Source organism: Tympanuchus pallidicinctus, unplaced genomic scaffold, assembly GCF_026119805.1.
Source record: "Tympanuchus pallidicinctus isolate F22 unplaced genomic scaffold, pur_lepc_1.0 scaffold3, whole genome shotgun sequence".
In the NCBI taxonomy this organism is placed as follows: domain Eukaryota; kingdom Metazoa; phylum Chordata; class Aves; order Galliformes; family Phasianidae; genus Tympanuchus; species Tympanuchus pallidicinctus.
The window spans coordinates 73010434-73029527 of NW_026294747.1; the positions used below are offsets into that span (position 1 = coordinate 73010434).

General features: G+C 39.3%; 1 protein-coding gene across 2 annotated transcripts in view; it reads left to right on the forward strand.

Annotated features, from left to right (window-relative positions):
* KIF5B (kinesin family member 5B) overlaps positions 1 to 16465 on the forward strand; it is a 31676-nt gene extending 15211 nt beyond the window's left edge. The window contains exons 11-26 of one of the 2 annotated variants that reach the window (XM_052693797.1): positions 287 to 435; positions 1723 to 1916; positions 2696 to 2764; positions 3911 to 4117; positions 4834 to 4977; positions 5727 to 5912; positions 6623 to 6740; positions 7075 to 7136; positions 7219 to 7328; positions 7675 to 7776; positions 9288 to 9348; positions 9432 to 9503; positions 9673 to 9777; positions 10268 to 10484; positions 11535 to 11667; positions 13924 to 16465. In XM_052693797.1, coding sequence (XP_052549757.1) covers positions 287 to 435; positions 1723 to 1916; positions 2696 to 2764; positions 3911 to 4117; positions 4834 to 4977; positions 5727 to 5912; positions 6623 to 6740; positions 7075 to 7136; positions 7219 to 7328; positions 7675 to 7776; positions 9288 to 9348; positions 9432 to 9503; positions 9673 to 9777; positions 10268 to 10484; positions 11535 to 11667; positions 13924 to 13930 — 1936 coding nt within the window. In that variant the 3' untranslated portion in view covers positions 13931 to 16465. Of the gene's footprint in view, positions 1 to 286; positions 436 to 1722; positions 1917 to 2695; positions 2765 to 3910; positions 4118 to 4833; positions 4978 to 5723; positions 5913 to 6622; positions 6741 to 7074; positions 7137 to 7218; positions 7329 to 7674; positions 7777 to 9287; positions 9349 to 9431; positions 9504 to 9672; positions 9778 to 10267; positions 10485 to 11534; positions 11668 to 13923 lie in introns of both variants that reach the window. The other variant, XM_052693796.1, reaches the window with a different exon arrangement.
* Positions 16466 to 19094: the final 2629 nt, after the last annotated feature.

The following is a 19094-nucleotide window of genomic DNA, read 5'->3' on the forward strand; positions in this document are numbered from 1 at the left end:
TAGGTATGGTAAATGCTAGTCTTTGTTCAAATCTGTACACCATCCCTATTCAAGTGAAAGTATACAGCTGCTTCTTTCCAACTCAGCTGGCTTGAGTTTTTTTCAGTCTTCTCTATGGCTGTTACATTACTGAGTCCATTAACAATTGTATCAATCCAACTGAAGAAACAGTAAGTGGGCAGGGTGTAGGGTTGAGCTTTTGGAAGGAGTTGAGTTCTTTACACTTTCAATATTATTTTCTTTTTAAGAAATAGAATCCATTTTAGAGATTTTTCTTTCTGTGTAGAGCAAAGACCATTAAGAACACAGTCTGTGTCAATGTGGAGCTCACTGCAGAACAGTGGAAGAAAAAGTATGAGAAAGAAAAAGAGAAAAACAAGACGCTGCGTAACACCATACAGTGGCTGGAGAATGAACTCAACAGATGGCGGAATGGTGAGAAGCAGTTTTCTTTGTTGTGCAGACTTCAGACAAGGAGATGCCGAATTACTCTTCAGGATTCCAAAAATAATGAAGAACACAATGCCAAACAGTACAAAGAATACTAGTGCAAAGATGTTAGGCTGATGTTGAAGCTTACTATTTTTCATTGGAATTGGAACAACTTTAGTAATCACATACTGACAGAAATGTGTGCAAGTGTGTTGGTGTTAGGTTCTTCAGTGCCTGATTTTTTAGCAGAACTAGATTGAGGTACATTCTAAAAAACTCATCTGGAAGTAAAGAATGATACTAACTGTAATTGCAGGAACTGTGCAGAAACTTCAAATTCAAACTGGTGTTGTAAGATTTTGTCCTCATAATTCAAACGCTTCTATGGGCAAAAAAAAAAGAAATTGCTAACAGTACAAAATATGTGCCTGTTCTCTCTGAGTGAATGAATTCTTTTGGACTGAAGCTACTGGCAAAATGCAAGATAAATATGAAATTGTAAATGTGAGATTTAAGGTATGGATGTATTCTGGAGTTTTCAGTTTTAGAAGATGATTTTGACATCATAAAGTGATACATCATACAAATCAGACAATTTGTGCACTGCATTCTAGTGTAAATCTGAGGGAAGAAATGAAAGGCCTCACTTAAGTTGGGTGGGATTTATTTATTTTTCCTCCTCCCTGTCTTATGTAGAGACCACACCTGGAATGTTGAGTGCAATTCTTCCAGAATATTCACACACCATACAGGAATGTTGGAAAGAGCCCATATCATTCAGGGGCTGCATAAAGTGCTTTGTAATCAGACACCAAGGAATTTACTTTGAATTTACCAGAGAAGTGGCTAATTTTGTATGTGTTTTTTTTTTTTAAACGTGAAGGTAGTAGAGTGTTCTCAGGAAAGTGTTGATGGACATGGAAACATAAAAGTGTAATTGTGGGAATATTTTTAAAAAGCAAATCAGTTTAGCAGTAAATATGGCTACATGTCATGACAAACTGCCAAAGGGGGGGGGGGGAGGGGGAAAAGGGTTTCTGTCAGCAGTACCAATTAGATGCTCTTCTGGAAGACATTTTGACATAAGATTTACAGCCTATAGCAGAGTAACTGGCTGAAATGTAATGTTCAGTGATAAGCAGGATGTAGTCATTTTTGCCATGGAAGCTATGAACTCGATTGCTTATTAACCATGGAACTGTACTGTAATTAGGGAATAGATAATACTTGGAAGATGCTTCATGACCAAGTCTGCTAAAAATTCTTCATAAGTGTATTCCTTTATTTAAGGGGAGACTGTACCTGTTGATGAGCAGTTTGACAAGGAGAAGGCCAACTTAGAAGCTTTTGCAGTGGACAAGGATATTACTGTTATTAATGATACTCCAGCTACCACGATTGGAGTAACTGGCAATTTCACTGATGCTGAGAGAAGAAAATGTGAGGAAGAAATTGCCAAATTATACAAGCAACTGGATGACAAGGTATGCCTTTTTATATTTAACGTAAGACCTCTTTGAAATGCATCTTAAACTGCATTGTGTAATGCTTAATTTGCCAGTCTTCATTTGTTACTACAGCTTGTTTAAACTTTTGCCTGAAGGAGCTACTCTAATTCTAGAGTTCTGATTAAGTGATGTTCAGATGGCTTTATTCCATCCAAAATGAGCATCCTTTCTGAGGTTGCTCTTGCCCCTTTGCTGAAACTTTGCTGAAAAAAATTGTAATGAATGCAAAGGTGGGGTGGGGTGTTAGACAGAGAAAAATAAAAGTTGAGAAGGAGGAGCTCATGAGAATCTCAACTAGCATTTGTGCTTCCTGGATGGTGACCATTCTTAGCTGGTTATTTGGATTAATTCTGCACCAGAAGAAGGAAAATAATGAGTAAGCAGAAAAAGGTTAACTGGAGAGAAAAACTGCTGTTTTCAAGTAAAATATGCACTCATTGAATATAATCTAAAATTGAAACAGCTGTACTAAATCTGGCGAAGAAAAAACTTCTAATTAAATCTGAGTTAGTTTTGGAAGTTCAAAACAGACTGAGGAGGATTTGTAAAAGCACAGTCAGGAAAATGTTGTCTTTGGAGCACAGCATTGTGTACATCTGTTGTGTGTATGTATGTTTTTTTTTGCTTTTACTGCTTTGAGTTGTCCAGTCATCTCAGAACATGGAAAGATTATGTATCTGATGTTACCTTCTCATAGACTGATTTTCTCAGCGGTGTTTGTCAGTTTTTTGAACACTGTCTTTCTTCAACCGCAGGATGAAGAAATTAATCAGCAGAGCCAACTGGTAGAAAAACTGAAAACACAAATGTTGGATCAGGAAGAGGTGAGTTTTGCTTTTGTACCTTTATTTTGCTTTTCTTTGAGTCTCTGTCTGAGATATTCATAATGGGCCAAAGTTTATGACTAGGAAGAAGGGTGGTGGCTCATTACTGTGCAGTGTTCTTTTTTAACCTGAATTGAAATGCTCTGCTTATTCATTCTTTCCACTTACACTGTGCTTTTGGCTACATCTGAGCCAGTCTACTTGAACCTTAAGTATCCATGAGGACAGAAGAAACCTGTGTGTCCCACTGTAAGGATCCTGCATTAGCAGGGGTGTTGGACTCGATGGTCCTTTTCAACCTTTGCAATTCTGCAAAGTATGTTATGCAAAAATGTAGGCTGTTGTCTTCGTACAAAATTAGCAGTTTGTCAAAACTGAAAGTACTTTGATTTACTGTAAGAAATCTTTTCTACTGTTTGCTTCAGTCAGTATTGCTGTACTGGCAGAGAAGTTGGGCTGGGGCTATGTGTGGAATATTGTGGCCCTTGATATAAAAAGGGAGATCTTTGTTGTTTCTACTTAGTGATACATTCCAAATATCAGTGACATGTGAATACAAGTATAACTTAATTGCATGGGTAAACACCTATCAATTTCATTTAACAAAGATGACAAATGCTACTTATTTGTTTCTTAAAAGTAATAATTAAAAACAAACAAACAACTTGATGTGTTGGCCAAAAGGGAAATGAGTTGAGAATGCAGAAAGTTGGAGCTATTATTTACTCTTTACTTGAGTTACATCTTTTCCAACTCTTTTGTCTAGCTGTTCTGCAGCAGCCAACTGTGTTGAAGTTCTGAAAGTTTAATCACTAATTTGTTGACGGTTTTAGATTCATGAGAAGTATTCGGCAACTCTTTAGAGGACTTGCAATGTTTTGTGTGTTTTCATTTGCCACCTTAAGGGCCTTGGTCTGCTCTCATTTCCATTTTGCAAAGACTGTAAAAGTTGAAGAATTCTGGGTATAGGTGTATCTCATTGTACCTATGCTTAATGTCCTTACTTTGTTATGCTAGACACTATAAAAAAAAAAAAAGTAGGTACAGACAGTGTCAGTAGATACATGAAGACATGAAGATTTCACTTATTAATGCATTTTTTTGTTAATAATTTGTTAATTTAAATAAATCTTATCGATGTTGTAGCTTCTAGCATCAACTAGACGGGACCAAGACAATCTGCAAGCTGAGCTGAATCGCCTTCAGGCTGAAAATGATGCCTCTAAAGAGGAAGTGAAAGAAGTGCTACAAGCTCTTGAAGAGTTAGCTGTCAATTACGATCAGAAGTCTCAGGAAGTAGAAGATAAGGCAAAGGAATATGAACTGCTTAGTGATGAACTCAATCAGAAATCGGTAGGAAAATTGATTGAATTGATGAGAATCTTCAACGTATGGATTTTCTTGTCTTAGCTGTGTATCTTGAAGCCAAAGGTTTTTCTCAAGGAGAAAATGAGAGTTTAAGTCTAGAGCTTGCTTAATACCAGAAAAGAAACTCCTGATTTGATCACCGAAATGACTGATACACTCTTTATATGGCTTTTTTTTTGTACTCTCCTTCCTCTCTTTTGCATGAAAATCCAGGAATTCTTTCATGGTAGATATGTCCTGAAAGATTTCTTCCTGTGTCAAAATTTGTTTGTATGTTTAGTGAAACTATTTGTGGAAACTGTGTTAGTCCTCTCAGTAGCATTCAGAGACTGCACAGTTTTGGTACTGATGTGTGTTGACAGAACTGAGAGATGGATATAGAAGTAAAATTAAGGTGTTGTCATTCTCTGTCTGTCGCAGCAAACCCATGCAGTAACTATCCTTTGGCACCACTGGAATATTTCTGCTCTTTTAAAGCTGGTAAACAAAGAGCAGGCGAGTTTAGAGCACGCAGGCTACTGAATTGCAGCTGCTGCAACCACAGCAGTTCAAACTAACTGCAAATCTGTTCTGGAGTAATAGCAGTGCTTACATGCTCCCAGAACTGGGTGCTGTGTTTTGATGTTGCAATATTATGTAACGTAGAAGTAATTCTAAAAATGTATGCATTGTTTATTGAAATGTAATTATTTTTACTGCAGGTCACTTTAGCTAGTATAGATGCAGAGCTTCAAAAACTTAAAGAAATGACTAACCATCAGAAGAAACGAGCAACAGAGATGATGGCCTCCTTACTAAAAGATCTTGCAGAAATAGGAATTGCAGTCGGAAATAATGATGTCAAGGTAAGAATTAGTGCAATTTTTAGTGCCATGTATTGCACGCACACACTGTGGATGGATAGGGTGAGGCTTCATGGTGCAGTAAAAATAACCACCATAGGAAGCCTTATGTATTAATAAATTCAGAATTAGGTTATTTCTTGCTTTTTCTGTGAGTTTCCAGGTACCAAACAGAAATTGATTATGCAAACGTGAGAGAGAGCAGGTATGATAATTGAAATAGTGTTTTCATTCATACTGTTCTTGGGACCATGACAGTTTCAAAGGTGTTGTCTTGGACCTATAGTGGCTACAGGGAGGTTACTTCCCTTAAAAATGGAACATATTTCTGAAATAAAGTGTAATTTAGAGGATGAGCATAGGACAGGAACTTAAGCCGTGCTGTAAGTGACATATTACCTTTGTGCAAACAAAATAGCTCAGGAAAGGAAAACAAAAACTAACAGAATAATTATTTTCAAGAGTCTAGGTTAGATCAAGTAATGCTTTTTTGGTGTTAACCTGCAGATGCAATTTGTCAATACCTCAGTCAGGTTCATTAGAGTTAAGCTCGTAAGGGATGAGATATTAAAGGTAACCTTTTAAGCATGTTACACTTCCAGGTTATTCATGTAGGTTCATTTTGATGGCTGAGTGCTGTGATTACTGGTTCGGGTGAGCGCCAGAATGCTAGGCACTAAATTGCTTTACCTCATCTTGAATTCTGTTTCTGTACCTAAGCTTTCTAAATGTGATTCCACAATTTTCAGCAGCCTGAGGGAACTGGCATGATAGATGAAGAATTCACAGTTGCAAGGCTGTACATCAGCAAAATGAAATCGGAAGTAAAAACAATGGTAAAACGATGCAAACAGTTGGAGGGAACACAGGCTGAAAGCAATAAGAAAATGGAAGAGAACGAGAAGGAGTTGGCTGCCTGTCAACTCCGTATCTCCCAGGTAAGTGTTTCTTTACAGAACTCAGCTGTATCCTTTGTATTTGTGCTTTTGAGTAATTGTGCAACAGGATGTTAGAATTTCCACAGTATGTTTGCAGCCTGATAGTACTTCTGTAACATTTGTATTAATTACTAGGATCTTTATGTTCTCTGTCATGGGACCACTTACAAATACACATCTCACAAATCTTGTGCTCTGCTCTAATGCGTCAAGTTTGAAGTGGAAGAGGTAGCGTTAGCACAGTGACATTGCAGTAGTTTTACATGCATAATTGGCCATTTTTTTGTGGTTGTTAGAGAAGATGAGCGATGTGACTTCTAACCACCACCAACATTGTGATTACATGTGCAGTTTAATTATTTTGATTTACATACAGATCATCTTTTATGAATAAGATGATGTGTGTTTCTGTGCAGTTTTCTAAATGCAGGGAGCCTCTTTCTGATCTGATAGTATTTAATATTCAAACACATCTCTTCTCCCTGCCAGAAAATGTGCTTCACTCAATTGAGCAAGGTGAATGCAAGATGTTCTAACAGGCTGTGTTACAGACCTGGTTGTGTAGTCATATTCTTCTTAGAGATTTAGTTTGCACCATCTTTATTTTGAGACCAGGTTGCTTGTTTAAAGAAATAAGAAATAAGGTGTTTGTATAGATGTAATTCCACGATACCTAGTTCTGAAGTAAATGCATCTTTTCATTCTGCAAGCACGAAGCCAAGATCAAGTCATTGACTGAGTATCTTCAGAATGTGGAGCAGAAAAAGAGGCAACTGGAAGAGTCTGTGGATTCTCTTAATGAGGAACTAGTTCAACTGCGTGCACAAGGTAAGAACAGTTTTTGGTAGTCAGTCCTTCCTTCCCCCACCCCAGTTGAAAAATGTAAGAATAAATATGGAAGTGGTCAGTTTAGATTGAAGGGCAGAGCTATAAGGTAGCTTCTTGCTACTGAACCTACAGCGTTAGTCAATGGGAATACGTACTTGCTGTGTTCAACTGCTAAGAGTAGGATTAAAGATGTTAATGATTGTAATTGATGTACATAGATATGCAACTTGGGTATTTTGAGGTGTGGGAGAGGAGGAAAGGGGAACTACCTTCATCCTCTTTGTGGCAGCCTAGATACCGAGCTGAAAAGTCTTCTCTTTTCTCCCATTTCTAGAAAAAGTCCATGAGATGGAGAAAGAGCACTTAAATAAGGTTCAAACTGCAAATGAAGTCAAGGTAAGCTATTTTTTTTTTTTTTTAACAGCCCAAATTGTAACAACTCAAAGCATAATACATGCTGTTTTGTTTTTTCAAATAGCAAGCTGTGGAACAGCAGATTCAGAGCCATCGTGAGACACATCAGAAACAAATCAGTAGCCTGCGAGATGAAGTTGATGCAAAGGAAAAACTTATCACTGAACTCCAAGAGTAAGCGATTACCGTCATTGTGGTATTGGCAAATGTCTCCAGACTGTGCAAGTACAGAAGGACAGTAGGATGGGAGGGAAGTGGCAGGGATTTTTCTTCATATTTCTGTTGCTTTACTGGATGTCATTTATGATAGATGCACTTGACTGCAACAACATATCAATAATTAGAAACTAAGGCTTCTGATAACATGACTTGGATTGCAGTTTAATGGATTTCTGGATGCTTGTCATTATAGTGATACAACAAAGGTCTTTTCTGCTTCAGGTTAATTTAAATAGATATCAAAGACATATTCCTTTCCCATCCTTTTGAAAATACATCTGATTATTTACTTTGTCTTCAGCCAAAATCAGAAGATGATGCTTGAGCAGGAGCGTCTGAGAGTTGAGCATGAGAAGTTAAAAGCAACCGATCAGGAGAAAAGTAGAAAACTGCATGAGCTTACGTAAGTGATGATCTCACATAAAACAAGTGTGTGGAGGAACTTTTTTTTTTAAGCTAGAGACCTGATATGATGATGAAGTTGCTTTCACTGTTTGATAGATATGTTATTAAAGTGAGGCTCCAGAGCCACCTTGAATTTAATTTTTTAGAACCTTTTCCACTGCCTTAGTATATAAAGCTGGAAGTAAAATAATGAAGGATGCAAAGATGTCATCATTTTATGTGACAAAAGGCCTGGCATTTTTCAATGTCAGTGTGCTATGGGATGAGCAGTTAACTTCCTATTTTTACAGCTAAGTTTTGCATGCTGTAAGACTAGAAGAGACTTGCATTAACATTAGAACTGATCCTCACTGTTTCTAGTTCTTGCATGGTTTAGCTAGTTAGGTAGTTCTGACTTAAACTGATCTGTTTGTAAGCAATAATCAGCACATACTTCTCAGGACTTTTACTGTGAAATACGTTGTTGGTTAAATTGACTGAAATTTGAATGGTAGTGTGTAAGTAAGTCCACCTTATTTATTTCATACACCTCTAATAGTCCCAATAGATTTTCTTGTCATAGAAGATTTAATAAACATACCACATTTGTTTCATATTTTGCAGGCTAGTAAAAGAAATACACAGCATTGATCTCTTAAGGGGACTTGCTATGTTAGAAACTTTGCCCTTCCAAAGATCTGCAAGAAACATTAAAATTCATTTGATATTATGTCCTCCTCCTTCAATCCAGTTATTTTATCCGTTGCACATCAGAAATGTGCTGGCAAAGGACAGAACAGAAATGATGCTGATTATTCACATTTTATTGACCTAAATAGTTGTATAAGGTGTCTACAACTACTTTTCCAGTGAGGTCTTGAAAATGGATAGAATGCTGACAGATTCTTTAGCATATTTGATAATCTCAGATGTTTAATCACTTAGCTGCCATCTAGTAGTGTGTAACTGGATGAGAACTTTCCAGAGCGTTAGCAGTGCAGTCACTGCTTGCACGTTAAGTAGGAAGACAGGAGGAGTTCAGAGCAGTACTGCTGGGTTATATTCCTGGAAACTGAAATTCCATTGCTTATGGTGCAAGCTTTGGCAAATGTAATGGAGGTGAGGTGGTGGAACAAAAAGAGAGAATCCCAAATCCATTGCTTGATACTTAACACATTCATAGATGATTGAAGAGAAGAGCATTTGTAGAATAAGATTTTCACTGGTGTTACTGAACTTGATTCTGAAAAATCTTCCTTCATTCATTTTATAAATTCATAGCTTAGGTAGCTGAAAGTACTTGTTTGTATCTGTTCAGTATTAGGAGTTCTCCCTCTTTGCCATTTGCAGCTTTCTCCCTTGTTCCATGCGGATTTGAGTCATGTCATCAGTTGGTTATATCCGTAATCGTGAGGGCTGCAGCTGAGAAATAGATGTTTTTCATTTGAACCATGTTGTTTACCGCTCGAGTCTTCTTAAAGCATTTTCAGCTTTGTTCAGATGCTTTAGGGTGAATATATTCTCTTTTAGGGTTATGCAGGACAGACGGGAGCAAGCAAGGCAAGATTTAAAGGGCTTGGAAGAGACTGTGGTAAGCTTATCAAAATATGTTCTGTGGGAAATGGAATTACTTGCTTTTTTCCTTGAGAAATTTCTTCTCTTCCTCAACTGTAGGCTAAAGAACTTCAGACTCTCCACAATCTTCGGAAGCTGTTTGTTCAGGATCTGGCTACTAGAGTGAAAAAGGTAATGTGGTGCTGTGATGATATTTGGTGTCTCTGAGATTGTTGTGTACATTTCAGACTCGGTTCTAAACTGAAATTCATCTGTGTTTTTTCTGGTTTGATTTTAACACGTAAGTTCAGATGTGTACTCGGTATCTTTTTTTTCCCTTCTCATGCCTTTGTTACTGCAGAGTGCTGAGATTGACTCGGATGATACAGGAGGCAGTGCTGCACAAAAACAGAAGATTTCTTTCCTTGAGAATAATCTTGAACAGCTTACAAAAGTTCACAAGCAGGTACGACGAGACCTAATTTCAAGTTCAATCAAAAGCAAACAGACTGCTTAAGCTGCATCATCATGGAAGTGATGTGTTGTTTATGAAGTAACTGTTTTGAAAGTATTTTGATGTCTTGAATGTATTTCTTGATATAAAACAGTAGGTTAAAGTTTTCCAATAAATTAATTCGGTGGGTACCAGTGAAATAGTTGTTTAAACCAGAGAAGACTGAAGCTGGTGTTAAGAGTCAGTGTCTCAGTCTGGGTGAGATGCCTGCTTGTCCCTGACGGCACGTAGGTTGTGAGTGTCTATGTTGGATAGCGTGTTCTTTCATAGTAGCAGATGACAATCTTAGTGCTGAGCTATTAGATTTACTAAAAGTTTAAGTACGCTAGGATAGGTGCCGTGCTGTTCATACCAGACAGTATGCCTGGTCAGGGGATTGTGTGTTGGTTGGCTCTACCCATAAAGAGAGAATCCAAGAAACTAATGGATTTAATTTCTGTAGCTGGTACGTGATAACGCAGACCTTCGCTGTGAGCTTCCGAAACTGGAGAAGCGACTTAGGGCTACAGCTGAAAGAGTTAAAGCTTTGGAGTCTGCACTGAAGGAAGCCAAAGAGAATGCGTCTCGTGATCGCAAGCGGTATCAGCAGGAAGTAGACCGTATAAAGGAAGCTGTAAGATCCAAAAATATGGCCAGACGAGGACATTCTGCACAAATTGGTTAGTAAAGAATCTGTTGGCTTCTAAAACTTCCAGCTCTCCTGATGTACTTTTTTCTCTGCGTGTATTTTTCAGCTGTAGTTGGATCCACTCACATGAACATGGTGCAGTGTTCTACAAGTTCTGTTGTGGTTAACAGTTGAACTGTGTGTGTGTTCTGTTATATTTTGTGTCAGATGGATCATTTCTGTGATCCACTATGTGAGCTGGGAAAGTTTTACCTAGAATTCTACTCTGAATGTGTGTTCTGGCTCCTAGAACAAAACAATATTGAATGCACATCTTATTTTTATTAACAACATTTCAAGATATTCAAGAAGTAGGTGTGGGGGATTTAATAGACATTATCAGTAGTAGATGTGCTGTTGGACTGGATCTTAAAGGTCTTTTCCAACCTTTATGATTCTAATATGGCTTCGTAAGGCTGTATAGTTTTGTATGAAGTTATGAAGTGTTAGGAGCTGGTGCAGTGCTCAGTGCAAACAGTATTTGTTTATGAAAACACATGAAGCATGTGGATTGCCTGTCAAAATTACTTTGTGTTGAGTTCCAAAATATAGCGAGTATTATAACGCGTGCTAGTAAGTAGTGCATGGAGCAGTGTTGTTTGTGGAGCAGCCCATATGCAGAACTGCTAGCAGAGCAGTGTAACTAGTGATAGGTGTGAGGTGGGCAGTGTGGTAGAATTCTTCTCAGGAACATAATGCTTGTGAAACTCAAGTGATGAACTGAATTCCTCCTGACAAGAGATGGTGCTCTTCCAAGGACATCCGTTAGGTGGAGCAGATAATACATGTGAAGATAATTATTCAAAACTTTGTTAGCTTTAATTCCAGCAGGGACAATAAAAGGAACACTTTGTCAGATTAGTACTGAGCACTGAAAAACAGGCAAGTTCTAAAAATACCATCTCCTAAATTTGTTTTAATTTAATTTAAAATGCATTCAATTTTTATTATTACTCCTAGGACGCTGTAAAATAAGCATTAGTAAATTTGAATGTTGAAAGTGTTACATGCAGACCTGTAAGTCGTGTCTCTCCTCATACAGCTAAGCCCATCCGTCCTGGCCAACATCCAGCAGCTTCTCCAACTCATCCAAGTGCAATTCGTGGGGGAGGTGCGTTCACTCAGAACAGCCAGCCAGTTGCACTGCGCGGAGGTGGAGGACGGCAGGACAAAGTGTAAGTTTGGCTCGAAGGGTTTGAGGCTGCTTTTGTGTAGCTTCATTACTGTCCATTCTTCTGCATAAAGTCACATGAAGAACCGTGGACTTTTTTTGCCTAGAATTTATAGTTTGAAAATCAGTATTGATGTGCATCTGATGAATGCAGTTGTTTTGTTTCACAACTAACATTTATTGTCCAACAGTAATGCTGGAGTTCTGTTCCAGTAGAGGGAAAAAAAAAAAAAAAAAAAGTAAAAAAAATAAAGGCAATAAGGATACTATTGCCAGCCACAGCAAATAGCTAATATTTGGGAAGGGAGTGGACATGTCATGTTCTTTTGGCTTGCTAGTATTTCCTTTTGTAGGTCGCTTTAGAAAGCTTTGGGCAATAAAATAAAAAAGACCCTATTCTTATACATTGTTTCCTTGCTGTTTATACCAACTGTGTACTGTGTTTTGTGTGTTGGTAATTTGCAGGTGTTTAATGGAACAAGTAATGTCTCTGTCCAGTAAATTTAAATGTACTAATTAAAATACAGCAATAGTAATTGAAATCAATATATGCATTTTTAAAATTGAGACTACATCTCTAATCTCATAAATTATTAAACTGAGTCAGGTACTCATATGTAAGTTATTCACTCAAGTCTCTTGTTAACATCTTCACTGTAGTTCATTTATTGACCACTGAAGGGAAAAGCTTTGCTGCCTCCTCTGTCATCACCCTCACTTCTGAGTGTTCAAATAGGGATATCTTGTAGGAATTCTTAGTTAAGATTATCTGTATCTTCAGTTGGAAAATGCTTCCAATATGATCGTGTGATCATTGGCCTTTCCCTTGTTGAATGGCTCCAGAGTGGCTTATAGTAATCTTGTTTTTGTTCATTTATTGTTGTTAGCTGAATGTCTTTTCAAGACTTTTGCTGTAATTGAGGGGAGGAACTTAGGCTGTAGAACTAGTTAGAGGAACCTGGTTCTGTTCAGTAGTCTTTCTTAAGGTAGAGGGTGAAGTGGAATGTAACTTAACTTGGAATAACATCTGCCTTCAGTGACCAAGGAGCTGGCGATTCATGGATGTTTGATTATTATTTTGGAGTGATGAAGCTTATCTTGCAATTACTTTGACACTGAAGGTAGTCTAGTTCAGCTGTCCAATGCAGAGGCATCTGGTGGAGGTGTGATTGACCTAATTTATTTTAGATGCCTTGAGCATGTGGATATTTGTGGTACAATAGTGCTGCCTAGATCTGTAAAGAGAGAGAGAAAGAGAGAGATTACTGAATGTCATACGTCTTTATCAAGTAGCTTAAGTACCCTTATAATCAGCAATAAAGGACTGAATTTTGAGCTTTTATCTTGCTGTGAAGAAGGAACTTTCACTGTTGGCTGTGAGGAATTTAAGCAGGGACTTAGCACTGTGAGTTTTGGACTATTTGTAGATAAATCATCGGAGAGAGAAAAATAGGTAAGTTTAAAAAAAAAAAACAAAAAAAAAAAAAAAAGAACAACAAAATGACAAAAGAAACCAGTGACATAATATGCTCACAGAGTTTCTTTAGGCAGCTGTAAAGCTTTCATAGATATCTTCAGTATAGGCCTGTTACCTGTTGCTATATAATAGTGCTGAGTTTAGCTCTTAAGAGCAGAACAATGGTCTTTTTTCTTTTTATGAGGGCTTATACTAAGATAGCAAGCATCTGGATTTCTGGTTAGGTTAGAACTTCTGGTACAGTAGAAACATGATATGCTGTTTCATATCTGGAGACTGCCATTTAACAAATTATTCTAGGTATTCTCTGGTAAACGAAGAGAGAGTCCTTTGTTACTTCCCTACAGAATCAAACTTCATTAGTGCTAAATAACCTCTTCATTCCCACCGTGTCCTTCCAGAAGAGCAGCAGCTGCTAGGTGGGTAGGTGGTACCCAGACAGTTCTCACTTCCCTGGAAAAGTAGCAATAGCTGTGGGAAATGGAGATAGAATTGGCTGGATTGTAATGTTTGCTGCTTTGAGTATCTGGTCTCAGTAGTGTTAGTCAGCTTATCTTGCTGTAAATTTGTATTGGTAACAGCCAGCATTGCTTAAATGCTTTGTGTTGCGTAATTTCTCATTCTAAAGCAGATGTTGTATTAGCATTTATTTAAGTGGTTTAAGAATTGAGCTCTGAAGAGCTGTATAAATAGTGAATGTGTTCTACTGTAAGTGTAAATAGCATGGCTTTTTTTGGCTTATCGAGTACAAACCTTTAACTCCTTTATTTTTCTCATTTACAGTTGCTGAGAGGCTAATGCAGCATGAAGAGGATTGGATATCGTGTAGAGGGAGTCATTCCATGACAATAATCTCTCCCTTTGGGGACTGTAGGATTATTTTTTGAAAATGTATAAATTATACCTGGCCTGTACAGCTCTTTTCCCTTCTACAAATTCTGCTAACTAATTCCCCCTTCCCCTCCAAACAAACAAACTAGAGTGCAATTTTGGCGTCTTGAAAAATGACATGTTAGTTAAAGTGTAGCTCTGCTCATTACACGGTTTGTCTTTCATGTCTTAAATTTAGTCTGCACTGTGCCAAGCTGAATGTACATTAAGAAAACCTTAGTTCAGATTTTCTAGCTTCTTTTGTGTACATTTATTGTCTTAGGGAATGTGCAACAGTGTTGAAGTATATTTCCATTTCCATCACTTCACATAACACTACGTGTCCCACTGAACTAGAGCGGCACTGCGTAACATTACGGTTTTCCTTTGGAATGCTGCATAGAGCATTGGAACTAAACTTATTTGTACAGCATCAGAATACTGAAGTGTGCTTACAACAACTGCCCTACGGCACCGCGAGCACTGCACCACAGAACTACAGGGTTCAGTATGAACGAGGCTGTTCCACTGTTATCTGATTCGATGCCCCTCTATCGGGTGCTTTAGAATTAAACACTGTACAGTACTAAGAGTAAACCGAAGTTTACAAAAAAGACTCTGGAATGGATTGTCTCATCTGTCCTGTTCCTGATTCTACACACAGTACAGTCTGGTGGAGTGAAAACATTCTGCTTCATTCTGATGAGCTTGTTTATCCATTTGTCTCTATCTGTGACGGTTCACTTTTGCTGTTTCATAATAGTGAAATGAGCACCATCTAAAATGTAGCTCGATATTCCACTGCATACACAGTACTGAACTTTGGGCTGAAATTTTGACTTCCAGTTACAGTAAATTTGAGCAGCGATTTCAGATATGCCTGATCGAGGATAAGACTTCTTAAAGTGGATGTATCTGCAAGTCCCAGAGATGCGTTTAAAAATAAAAATAAAGCACTACACTGAGTTGTACTTGTAATCCGTTTGTGAGTAGGTATATGGAATGTCCAAAGTAGTAGTTGTTGAATCTTTTTTCTTCTCTTTGCAATAAAGTCCTGTGAAGTGGCTAATGAAATGAAACATGGGGTTTTTTGGTTGGTTTTTTGAGCTCTGATATTCCCACTGAGCTGAATCTGGGTTTTAAACTCTTCTAGTGCAATTTGCCTAACTTATTCATAGGGTTTAGCCACTATAATTCTTAGAACAGCTTCTGGATAGTAATTAGTTATCAGGTCTTTTGAGGAAGAAGGAACTGAATGTTACGGAAAGAATTTGGATGGCTCTCCATGCCCGATTAATACCACTTTGGAGTTTTCTTGATGGGTGTTCTGCAATTATTGTGGAGAAAGAGATCTGTGGCTGTTCAGACAGCAGTTCATGTTCAACTTTTATATAATAAATAGAGAAAATATTTATATTATGATGGAGTGCAGTCAGACTTTAGACCTTGAACCACTAGTTTTCTATATCTACATTAGTCTGAGTTTTTAATAGTTTGCTTTTGAAAGGCTGAGTGTATCGGTCAGAAATGTCACTTGTTTTGGAGTTTTCAGCTTTTAAGGCTTCTGTTGGTGAAGGCTGCCCAACGCTCCAGACTTGCTTGTTTCAGAGCGTGTTCAAACACAGCACACTGAGAAAAGGAACAGCAAACAGTTCACCTGAGTTTTCTCATAATGGAAACAGCACTGTCCGTCATTTCTCTTTGCATTAACTCCTTCAGTGCTCAGGCCTTCATGTATTGATTTGCAATCATAAAAGCAAAACCCCTCTTTCTTGAAAATGCATTCAAATGAAGCAGGATTTTTTTTCTCGTGCCTGTGAATGGGGGTTTCATTTCTGTGGGTAATCATTGTGGGTTTTGGTGCTGAAAATTGCTGTATTTAAAAAAATAAATGGTAACTAATCTGTAGCTCAGCGTACGTCACCTTTTTGTATTTAAACTTTTTTATTTTAAACCTTTTATGGAGTTTACCAAGAACTGCCTCTTAAAATGTAAAAAAGGAAAAACGGAACAAAAAACCTTTTTGTTTTCAGGTTTGGCTGTCATAGGTCAGCTGGACGGGACAATTACTGTTTTTTGTAAATTTAATCTTCAGTCTCTACAGGGAATGTTCAGCACTGCTAGTTAAACTTGCAGTCTTTGAATGGTTCTTATTTTTTACGTTCCTCTAGGTCACATTTTTTACAGGATGGTTTAGGGTAGGAACTCGGTGAAATAATATTTATTTCAGGTGAATGACTAAATTATTTGCATAGCTTAAATGCTGACTCACTGCTGTGTGTGATTCTAAATTTGACATGAGAGGACAATTCTGCCTGTGGACTAAGATGATTTAACTTCAGTACACTTGAGATGCATTAAAATGATTGATTTGGGGAAGACGCCGTATAGTTTTAATTTACTTGCATGCTGTAAATGTATTTGTGTTTAAATAAAGAGAAGGAAAATCTTTGAACTTTCTGCGTTTACTGTATGTGCACTGGTCTGTCAAATGGTCAGGGTGTATTTTAACTTTACAGGTTTCCTGGCCAATTATGTCATCTGTGATCGCATCCCTCACCTTTTGTCTCACTGTTCGCAAGTTTTTCATACGCCCCATCATAAATATTTAATCTTGGGCTTCAAATGATTGTTCATGATTGAAAAATGAAACAAAAAAACAACCCTACAGTTAATGCCTTGTGGAAGAAATTTCTGGGAGCAGAAGGCAGTAAGGACAGACGTGTCCTTGGTTTGGGCTTACTGACAATCAGGGAACCATTGATACTCTTGGATTATATGTGTTCCTCAAAATAAAACCTTGTTTTATTTTGGAAACAAAATAGGAAGGAAAACAAATTGGAGATGTGGGCAAGTGATGTGCATTCTGAGCAAGTGGAAGTGAATTTTTTGAGGGCTTTTAAGGGTGAAGATGCCTCATTTAAAAACAGCCGGATGCAATGCTTCCCCTCAGTATCTTCTCACAGCGTGCACGCTTGGGGGCTGTCTGCAATCTGCTGTGGGCTGTTTCTTTGCTTGTGCTTGGAGGACTTCGATGTGCTTGGAGTGTCTTCCAAATCCATGTAGACTTGTCCTCCTTTCCTTTAGCGGCTCCTGTCAGTGTGCTTCAAGAACTTCTTGTGTTTTCGACTTGGTACCTGGTGGTCGCTCATTCCTGTCTGTGAGAGCACCATCCCCTTCTAATGTTTTGTAGACCTCTTATCTCTCTGCTGGGCGTTTTTTCCTTGAAGACTAATTTTTCTTTTACTGTAATTTGTGACACTTGTTTCTGCTTTTGGTGATTGCTCCTGAACTGATACATTTTATATGGAAGCTCTTTCTCACTTGCAGGGTAATTTTCCCAGAGAAACTTGCAGCTAAATTTGTAGAGCTAATATATCTCAGGTGTATAGAAGCATGCACAAGAGCCCTACATTTAACTCTGCTGATACATCAAAGGTGATCTCAGAAAAGACGCTGCCTGTGAAGCTGCTCGGGGCTGAGCTAATCCTATACTAACGAAGATTTGAGAGTGCCTTCTGTTAAAGGACGGCAGTTCGGTCGCCCTGGCGAGGTGCTTGATCCAGGTGTGCGCTGGGGCCGAGCAACTCGAACCACTTCCGTTGCAGCTGAAGGCTAAGGGATGCCTGCCTCACAGCTTCTGGGGCTGTGAGGGAGCGGAGGGCAGCGAGCTCCCTCCCCGCGGAGGCCGGGCTGAACGCGGAGGTCCGTTAACCAACCGCACGCTCTGCCCTCGGCGTGGACCTCGTTTCTGCTTTCGTCGGAAATCCACACCGCTCTCGAGTGGGACGTGAAGCCTCCGCTTCCCTCAGGGCCCGGCATGAGGCTGGAAGCCGAGGGAGCGGCAGCCAGGGGACGCGCTGTGCCCGGCTGCGGGGCGCCCGCTTGGGAGCGCGGGGCCGAAGCGCCTCGAGAATGAGCGTCGCTCGTTTTGCTTTTGCTTCCCCCTCCCACAGAGGCTGCATTTCTCTCGTCTCCTCCCTGGTCGCAGCCGCCCCGAGGCCTCCGCCGCACGGCGCAGAGAAGTCCTGGAGGAAGTCCTAGAGGCGCGGGGCCGCGTGGAGCCGCCCAAACCCGCGCGGTCCGTGCTTAGCCTGGCTTCTTTACGGCTCGCTCTGCCGCCGTCCTGTGGGCCGAGCTGTTTGTCGCGAAGGAACGCTTCAGGAGCAGCGTTCAGTGCTGTTATTGGAAAACTTCTCTACCTCACGGAGTTGCACAAAACTGAATCTTGACCTTAAAATACTGTGAGAAGTCGCGTGTGGTGTTTCTTAATGTTCTTCTGGGCATCGTATGCTCTTTATTAAAGCAGGTTTCTTGTTGCAGGAAGATACTTGGAAACATCACAGAATCTGGTATCTTTTTGAACTGCAAAACAGCGATACAAGATGCAGAAAGTCAGAGCTCCCCTTGGTGCTGTGAGTCACTGTCAAATGCGCTCACAGGTGCGCCCACAGATGCACTCATAGGTGATGCTCAGAGACATTTCAGTGTTTTTCTCCCATCTCCGCTGATCCACAGACACGTGAGCTGCAGGAGAGAGGCAGGAGGAGTCATTCCTGGTGAGAAATGGATTTCTCCCCCCACACTCATTATTTTAGAGGACTGTCAGTTTCCCTTGGCAGCCTGTACAATAGGCTGTGTAATAAATGCAGATAGCATTAAATTAATGTTTCACTCCCGGGGTGACAAACAGCAGCATCCAGTTCCAGCACAGGGTAAGTCAATGGCAACGTGGCAGCAAATGAGCCATTCTGTTGTGGGCTCATCAGAGATGCAGAGCACATGACTTGCACTAAAATGATCCACGTAGCTCCGGTTGAGTTTATTAACCTGGAGACACACTGGTGAAAATGAGCTGGGAAGCAGGAGATGAGAGAACGTGCATAACAAATGGGCTTAGCACATGAAAATAGGCATACATTTTAATAAAATACTGCCTTCTAGTTTTCACCCAACTGTAACCAGAAGCTTTGCAGAAGCTGTCAGGAGAGAACTGTATCCCCCTGAGTGCAGAGAAGGAGTGTATGTGCAGGTGAACAAAAGGGCATTTAGTCAGTGGAGCTGGCAGAGTTCAGGCCTTTGTA